The sequence below is a fragment of the Stenella coeruleoalba genome (assembly GCF_951394435.1).
Source record: "Stenella coeruleoalba genome assembly, chromosome: X".
In the NCBI taxonomy this organism is placed as follows: Eukaryota; Metazoa; Chordata; class Mammalia; order Artiodactyla; family Delphinidae; genus Stenella; species Stenella coeruleoalba.
In genome coordinates this window covers 113,555,618-113,565,346 of record NC_137152.1, presented here as the reverse complement: position 1 = coordinate 113,565,346, position 9,729 = coordinate 113,555,618, and the positions used below count along the sequence as shown (strand labels likewise).

At 41.3% G+C, this 9,729-nt stretch overlaps 1 protein-coding gene across 1 annotated transcript; it reads left to right on the top strand.

The window, feature by feature from the left end:
* Positions 1 to 6,304: 6,304 nt before the first annotated feature.
* Positions 6,305 to 9,425, top strand: LOC307180666 (uncharacterized protein CXorf66 homolog; the record flags this gene model as incomplete). The annotated part of the gene is given in 5 exon segments (XM_079911034.1): positions 6,305 to 6,392; positions 7,330 to 7,486; positions 8,538 to 8,764; positions 8,767 to 8,807; positions 8,811 to 9,425. Coding segments are annotated over 5 exon segments (1,128 nt in total).
* Positions 9,426 to 9,729: the final 304 nt, after the last annotated feature.

Here is a 9,729-nt window from a genome sequence, read left to right as displayed (position 1 = left end):
TCTTGGAGCAAGACAAGCAGATAAAAGGGGAGAAATCAGAAAAGTGGCGACGGTTCAGCTCTAGAGAGGTAAGGGCAGAGAAAGCAGGAAGAGGCGTTCTTCACAGAGGATCATCAAACAGGAGCGCAGGAGCAGAGACCTGGGCAGAAGACCTAGAGACATTTCTAGGAGTCTTGGGTACACAGCCCTGTTTAGAAGCACCGGCTGAGTCTTTGGACCCTGCCTTCTGGGTTTTAAAGTAGACAAGGATAAGGATGGCCCTGCAGGCTGAAGACTCAGAGTTGGGATTAGGGGGAGGCAAGTATAGGGTCAGATCCTGTCTTTATTTAAAATATTTGCTATTTTAGGGCTTCCCTGGTGGCGCAGTGGTTAAGAATCCGTCTGCCAATGCAGGGGACACAGGTTCGAGCCCTGGTCCAGGAAGATCCCACATGCTGCAGAGCAACTAAGACCATGTGCCACAACTACTGAGCCTGCGCTCTAGAGCCCACGAGCCACAACTACTAAGCCCACACACCACATCTACTGAAGCCCGCAAGCTCTAGAGCCCGTGCTCTGCAACAAGAGAAGCCACTGCAATGAGAAGCCCGTGCACTGCAGTGAAGCGTAGCCCCTGCTTGCTGCAACTAGAGAAAGCCCACCCACAGCAACGAAGACCCAACACAGCCAAAAATAATAAATAAATTTAAAAATTATATTTGCTATTTTGTACATCATGGACATTTTGTGCATTCATTTTGATTTTTAAAATATTACATGAAAATATTATTTATCTTGATTACTGAGTGTTTGGGCACCCGTTAAATTTTGTGCCAGAGGCAAGTGCCTCTCTGAGCCTCAGCATAGCTCTGGCACAAAGAAACACAATAACAACAAATCTGAAGCAACAAATGGGATTTTAAAGTACATCTATTATGCACAATTTTGATCAAAATTGTACCCCAGAATTTTTGAGTAAAATGAATTTCTAACATGCTAGGCATGTGAGCTTACAAATAAAAGAAAATCATATAAATCTATGTTAAAGCAAAAAAAGTACAGTATAGCTTTTGTATCCATTGTGAATATGAAGTTAATGATAAATTAATTTCGAAGCTATTTCTGAAATTATCAGCTCTAACATATTGTTTATCATTTATCCATCACTAGGGAAAAAACTGATTTTAAAAAGCGTTGACAGGGGACTTCCCTGGTGGTGCAGTGGTTAAGAATCTGCCTGCCGGTGCAGGGAACACGGGTTCGAGCCCTGGTCCAGGAAGATCCCACATGCTACAGAGTAACTAAACCCACGCCACAGCTACTGAGCCTGTGCTCTAGAGCCCATGAGCCACAACTATTGAGCCCGCGTGCCACAACTACTGAAGCCCACGCGCCTAGAGCACATGCTCTGCAACAAGAGAAGCCACCGCAATGAGAAGCCCTCGCACTGCAACGAAGAGCAGCCCCCGCTCGCCAGAACTAGAGAAAGCCCGTGCGCAGCAACAAAGACCCAACATAGCCAAAAATTAATTATTTTTTTTTAAAAAGGGTTGACCGATATTCTTGTACTTTATAAGCATCAAATTAAGATTATTTGATTCAAAAAGCAATAAAGGGCTTCCTTGGTGGCGCAGTGGTTGAGAGTCCACCTGCCGATGCAGGGGACGCGGGTTCGTGCCCCGGTCCGGGAAGATCCCACATACCGCGGAGCGGCTGGGCCCGTGAGCTATGGCCGCTGAGCCTGCGCGTCCGGAGCCTGTGCTCCGCAACGGGAGAGGCCACAACAGTGAGAGGCCCGCGTACCACAAAAAAAAAAAAAAAAGGCAATAAAGTAACTTTAAAAAACAATTTTTTTCCTAGCTTTATTGAGATACAATTGACATATAACATTGTGTAAAAATGGCATTTTCTGATCTTTATACAGTTAAAAGGTATTTGAAGAGCAGGATTATTTAGAGGTAATTATTTCAGGGTAAAAGTGAATTTTATTTTCCAAAGAATATTTAGTTTTGTTCTATTCCAATGGTCCCAAAAGGATGATTTCGAAGGCTGCTACCCTTACAGGCTTATCCTTTCATCTTTTTTCTATTCATTTTAAAGATAAGGAAACAGACTTAAAGAAAGGCCCTTAGCACACAACCCTTTTATAAGGGTTACCCCGCTTACCCACTCCAGCTTTGTTTCCAGCTAGCCCCTCCCCAGAGTCTTCATTTTGGCCACATGGAAATGAAGTTCCCTCAACCACGCTTCACACGTATTGAAGCCTGTGCAATGCAGTGTTCTTTCCCTTCCTATTTGGGTTCAATGAACTCCTACCCACATTTAAAAACAAATGAATTAAAAACCCCACCTCAGCTCAAGGGTCATCTCCAGGAGTCCCCACTTTGAATAGATACTCCTTTTGTGTGCTCTTGTGGCACTGTACCCTGCGACATCACAGCCTGCGAGACATTACACAGCTTAGTGATTGGTTATTTACGTGTCTCTCTCTCCCATTAGATTTCAAACTCCTTGAAGGCAGGGACTGTGTCTATTTGAATGCTCGTGCTTAACGCAAAGCACATAGGGTAAAGGGAAAGTCACACAGACACCAACACATTTTCGTTGAAGGAATTAATCATCCTTGCTACCTCTCTCCCCTTCATGCCCCATGGCCTACCCTTCATCAAGTCCTACCCACCATCAAAATATTCCTCAAATTCGTCAATTTTTCTCCATCTTTATCACTACTACCCTGCTTCAAGCCACCATCCGCTATCACCTGGACCTATGTAACAACCTTCTAATTGTCTCACCTACTTTCTTCTACTCATGCCCCGCCAATCTATTCCCCATACAACAGCCAGGGTGGTTCTTCTAAAATGCAGATCTTACCAGGTTATTCTCTAGCCAGAAAGTCTTCAGTGGTACCCCGTTATTCGTAGAATAAAGTCCAACTTTATGCACTTAGTTTGACCTACAAGGCCCAAACTTCTTTAGTCTCAACTCTTACCTTTTTTGCTATCTCTAACTTGCTGCTCTCCCTTTCACCACAGGGCGTTTGCACATGTGTCTCCTCCACCTAGGACATTCTTATCTTTCTTCTTCTCATAATTCACTGCTATTCATCTTTCAGAACTCAGCCCCAGTATTGCTTCCTCAGGAAAACTTCCTCTGACCCTCCTGATGAAATCAAACCTGTTATTCGTGGCTCTCCTAGCACCTTTATAATATCTATCACTGCTTATTTTCGTTTAATGTCTTTCCCCCGCCCCATTAGTCTCTCCCACTGAAACCCCAGTGGCACATAAGAAGCCCTCAATAAATATTTCAGAATGACTTACTGGTGATGCAACACAAAACTGAAAGAGCCAGTCCATTTGGGGAAATGCACTGTGTTTTCGCCATTGCCACAGAACCCTGTAACCACGCAGGCTTCTCCAGGGAAATTTCCTGCAAATAGGCTGCCCTTGTTCATATGTGATGCTGAAACTAGGGCAGGCAGAGGACAGGCTGAACAAAGGGAGACCGGAGCATCTACTAAGCAAAGGTTTCGTCGTTCCCTTGCTTTAGGGGCCTAGGCTTCAGAGCTCTGAGATGAGTCAGCTGCTTGCACAGTATGTACTGGTCCATTCATTATAGAGCCACTTAATATGACTGTTAGGGAAAATTCTTCAAAAAATTGAATGCTGTTATGTAGCATCCCTGATTAACATTTACTTCCCAAGTAGTATTCATCATGATGATTAATTTTTTAACTTAATAAACACATCATCTGCCATAGAAACAGCTTTATCATTAAAGGGAAACGTTTTTCTCTTAAGCCAGAAAAAGGGCAAAATGCCCAATCACATCACATCAGATAGTTTCTTCAGTCTTTCCATTCTCCACAGCATCTATTCCAAAACCTTCCCCACTGTCCTCAAACCTCTAACCCTCAACAAAGGATGACTTCCCCTCTTCATTCACTAGGAAAACTGAAGCATTCAGATAGAAATTCTTCAAATCCCTCCCCCTAAGCCTTTTATTCCCATCCCCATGCCCATCCTGCATGGCTCTGTATCCAATTCCGACTTTTTGATCTGCACTTGTACCCACTGGGAGGGTAACTGTGGCATTCTTTATTGCTCCCAAAGAGCCTGGCTCTATCATTTATCCTCACTCTTTTCTGTGGCTTCAATATCTTCCCCCATACTAGTTCTTTCCCATCAGCTTTTAATTGAGAAGTTCTTTTCCTTCTCACAAAATGTCCTCCCCAGGTCCACCATCCCCCTCTAGAAAGCACCCTATTTTTCCCCTTTGCAGTCATACTTGAAAGAATTGTCTACACTAGCTGACTCCACTTCCTCAGCTTCAGTTACTCGTCAACCCATTGAAATCTGGCCTCCGTCTCTGCCTTTCCACTGAAACAGTGCTCTTGCCTAAATCACTAGTGACCTTTCTGTTATTAAATCCATTTTAACTTCTTTTCAGTCCTTATCTGTCTCAGATATTTAGCAGTATTTGTCACTGCCACTACTCCCAGTGCCTTGAAAAACTCTCTTACCATGGTTTCTAGGACCTCACACTTTCCTGGTTTTCCTCCCTACCTCTCTGGCACTTCTGGATTTTCTTTGCTAGATCAGGCTCCTTTACTAAATTTCTAAATGTTGGGATTCCTCTGGGTTTGGTCCTGGGCACACTGCCCGCTCTACCTTCTCTCCTTGGGTTGATCTCATCCATTCCTATGGGTTTCAGTTAGCTTCTAGATTGGGTTTCTGACTTAGATACAGGAATTGAATTCAGGCAATTTGTAAACTTGAATGGATAAAAAACATTTTTATTTTCACCAATCTCTAATGAAAATTTAGTATTTCTCCCAATTATGAATGTAAGCAACAAACCACAGTAGTATATAACCTGTGCCTGTGACTTTGTCAGTATTAGAAATCATATCTATTTTCATATATTACAGTTGTTGCAGATACCGCAAAATATTGTTTATGCTTATCATTTCAGTGTACAGTAGTTATTAGATCCACTGCCAGATCTCTTTATTTAGTGAATCAGTAATTACATATATTACTACATCACAATTTTTGTATTTGATAACTCTATTTCAGTATAATCCATTTCCTTTGTAACCCTATACATTTCATTTTGTACGTTTAAAAATATCATTCTGAGATGGGCTCCACAGGCTTCCCCAGACTGCCAATGGCACAAAAAGCATAAAGAAGCCCTGTTCTAGATGCTGATGACTTCCAGCCTAAATCATCTTCTGAACTCTAACTGGTTTCTGGATATGTGTACTTGAATATCTCATGAGAACCTTAAGTTCAACATGACCCAGACTGATCTCATCAACTTCTACTACTCCCATTCTCCTCAAAGCTGCAGCTTCTCCTGTGTCCTCTGTCTCAATGAACAGGGCCAAGAGCTACTCAGTTGTCCAAGCCAGACTTCTGATCTGTCCTCGACTCTTCCCTTTCCTTCACTCTAACAATCAATCAAGAACCAAATCATGTCTATTCAACTGCTTTATTATTTCTAAAAATTCACCCATTTATCTCATCCTCAATACCTCAATTTCGGTAACCATCTTTTCTCTTTCTCCGTAAGTGGTCTCCCCACAAACAGACAGAGCTCCCCTCTAATCCATTCTCTCCAATCATTGTTAAAATGATCTTTCTCTCCCCAAACACTGTGCTTAGTCTTAATACAGCCCACTTCACACTATCTTGTAATTACTTGAATTCTCTACTTGAATATAAATTCCAGGAGCGCAAGAATTTTTATCTTGCTTATTTTAGGATCTGCAGCATTAAGCATGCTGTCTGGCATATAGGAATACTCTATGTTTGTTGAATAAATGAATGATTGGACTGAGCTTCAGCCTGATGGTTAATAGCAGCTCAATAAAAAGGTTGAGGGACTACTCAAAATCTTAATTTTACTAAGAAAAAAATCCTAAAAACTTATACCCCAAGACGATTTAACCTCTATAACACAGAAGACTACGACAAGGCTGCAAGGTGCCTCCTTAACATTTAATAAGGAAAAATAGTTCTTCAATAGCTAGAGCTATCCCAGTTTCTCTACCTTCTCTAAGTACTTCCCTCTGTGCTTAATAATGTCTCAGTCTTCTTGATTCAAATCTGATAGAATATTTGATGTAAAGGAGAAATAAATGATTAAAAGTCATTTGATAATATTTGTACACAGAAGCTCATGCCTCCCCATGGTGAGATTATGCTGTCAGAATATGACACAGAATGATAATGTCATAAACCCCTAGAACAAGCTGAACCATATCAAATCCAAGTAGTTTCCTTGGTAGAAGAAGCATTTGAACAAGGCCCTGGACATGAATCTTTTTATTTATGTCCTACTTTTACCCATTTTGACAAATACTTGTTTAAATACAAACCAAAGTGATGAACCGTCTACTACAGGTTATGTGCTTAACCTTAAAACTTAGAAATTATGATCTATTATATTATGCATTCAAGCATTTAATTAGGCAAGCTAGCTGTGTTTAAGAAATCTGCTGTTTCTTGGATGTTACTATTAGTAGGTCTTCAAGAATTTCTAGGACAACACCTAAGAGCTTTACTTCTGTGTAAAAATTCCAAGCAACATAGAAGCATAAAGAGTACAGACATGTTGCCCCCTTTCACTCCCCTTCCCCACCCAATCCACCACCCCCCACCACACCCCCCACCAGCCAAACGAGAAAATGCTATGTGAATGAATGTGGCATGGTACCTAAGACACAGTAGGTTTCAAGAAGGGCTTTTTTTTTTTTTTTTCTTTCTTTTTTTTTTTTTTGCGGTACGCGGGCCTCTCACTGTTGTGGCCTCTCCCGTTGTGGACCACAGGCTCTGGACGCGCAGGCTCAGCGGCCATGGCTCACGGGCCCAGCCGCTCCACGGCATGTGGGATCTTCCCGGACCGGGGCACGAACCCGCGTCCCCTGCATCGGCAGGCGGACTCTCAACCACTGCACCACCAGGGAAGCCCGAGAAGGGCTTTTTCTTGTCCTATCCCTTTTCCCACCGTACACATTCACATATACATTAACACTCAAGTGCATTCACACATGCAAGACATACACACACACTCAAAAACCTAGGTAATGGGTCGAGCAAGCCATGATGCAGGGGTAACCCAAGTAATTATACTCATTAGCCGGAGATACCTCCCAGATTTGGCTTCTAGACTGTGGCTGGGGACCTGATAGAGGGAAGAAAATAACAGTGGGACACTTATCATGCTTAAAAAAATAATTGATGAAGAGATTTGACTTTGACCTACAGTGACAAACAGCATCAAAGTGGAAGGAAACTTGGTTACCTGACACATTTTCTGGTGATACAATCTCTTTGACAGGAGCCAAGCACCGTGAATCAATGGAGACCAAACTGGACAATTTTAGGAGACATCTACTCATTATCATAATTGGTGTTATGATCATAGCTTTTGTTTATACCTGTTTTTGCTTTCTCCATTATTACTGTATGAGCGATGATGCCCCCAAAGCAGGAACGTAAGTTTTACACCTTTGAATTAAGAATGCAAGGGGTGTGTGTGTGTGTGTGTGTGTGTGTGTGTGTGTGTGTGTGTGTATACATGTAGGAGTTTTCGTTGTTGTTATGGTTAGTTAATGTTAACTTTAGACTTCAAAAGAGCTACCAACATCTTGTGGGTGGATACCTTCACTTAAATGATATCAGCTCAAATTATTTCAAGTACATTACCAACTTTAGCCAAAGCTGTCCCTTATTCAGGGTTCAGCTGAGCCCCAGGCTGCTAATTTCATTATAAATTGAGTCTAGGAAAAGAGGGAATGACTATCTGAATAAGACAGAATGAAAAAGGGGAGAGAGAAGGCACTGGGTCTCTGCATTCCAAAGACAATAAAACATTTTGGATAATCTACCGTTTTAAGATATAATAACATGAAAAATGATTAACTGTGTTCAGTGATCTCAGTCCCTGGCTTTCATATAGGAGGATCAGGCTGGCCCTGATATACTAGTTCCCTAAAAATTTCCCAGTCCAAGGACTGATGACTGAACTATACCAGTGCTCCATTCCTTTGGTTTTAGAGGAATATTGTGAATATAAATATGCATGGAGAGAAAATCTGATGGTGTAAATATGATAGGAAAACAATGAATTTGGTCTAAAGAGTGTTTTTTTTATACGTGAGAAGTTGTGACATTTGTGCCTCAGTTGCATATCAACTTGTGACTTTTTTATAAAAAGTTTAATTTCTGGAATAAATAAAATTATCTCTCTCCCTCTCAACAGTAGACTTGAAACAATTTTGTGTCATTCCATACGCAGACTATATGGTTATGAACTGTGGTTGAAACAGTAAAATTAAGAAAAAGGAAAAGCATTCAACATATGTTCATATCTGTAACCTGAGTCATGGCTTTCACCACACTCCAATTCTTACTGTGTTCAATTTTCCTGCTAGAGCCAAAAAAAGACCAGAAGTCTAAAATGACACAATAGCCTGTGTTTTCTGGTGATAGCAATAGTACTCTTTTGATTTAAATTGTCATACTCCAAATTTTCTATATTTTCAGGGTCAAGAAAGAAGGTGTAATGGCTAAGTCATCCAGGTCATCCAAAATATTATTCGGTGACTCCAAGACAGTTAGTCTGTGCAGTCCAGAAAAACAATCCATGCTGTCCGGTATAGACAAGCTATCTGGGCTCTCAAGTCCAGGAAAGGCATCTGCACCATCCAGCACAGAAAAGTTAATCAGACCTTTGAGTCAAGAGAAGTCATCCCACCAGGAAAAGTCACATAGAAACACAGTCTAGAAAAGGCACGTAAGCAGGCTCATGCCCATTAGCTAGTCAATCAAGTCAGTTCATCCTATCCCAATAAGGCCAACAGGCCACCTTGGCTAGCCAGTCTACAATATCTGGTCAGGCCAACCAAAACTCCTTGTTCATCCTATCCACAAAATCAAAGCTTGCCCAAGCCATCCAGTTTACAGAAACTCACCAAACGCCACAGACATCCTATTCTAAAGAGGTCAGTTAGTGCAGGTAGGGCAGACATATTATCTAGGCCTCAACCAGTCAAGTCTTGTCTATGCTACAAGGAAAAATGCCTTGTTTGCAGAGCTGCTTCTGAGTTTTTCGTCAATAATATTTCAGAGGCAAAGAAGAATACTCAAAACCCACCTTTTCCACGTGAACTGAAGCCTTTTTCCAAGTCCTTTCATAAGATAGATTCCAGACACAATGCACTCTGTGGCAATGCGAATGACAGTGATATGATGACAGACTACAGTGATGGTGACAGTGACAAGGAGATAACCATTATCTGCAACATAAAATGCAAGGAAGTCATCTATAAAACCACCCATGAAATAATTAAGGGCTCAATAAAAATTAAAACCACCCATGAAGAAGCAAACTTACACCAACTGTTTTATGCTCACCATCCTTTAAGACCCTGATAGAGGGAAAATCCTCTTGGGATCACTACTGAGGTTAGACCTATCCATCTTAGAGGCAATTTACTTGAAAAATAGTAATTAAATGCATGACATAACAAATGATTTTATTGTAATTATTATTGCATTTTAGAGGCATAAAGCTCTTTTGAGGTATCTTATTTAGATCTGGCCGCTTGGATGGGAACCATAAACACACACACATAAATATAGAAAGGAATTGCAAGATGGGTACCCTGGACTCCTTTTTCCCTTGGATTAGCCCTCAATTGAAGTCTCAACCCAATTAACCTTATTTTTTTCATGT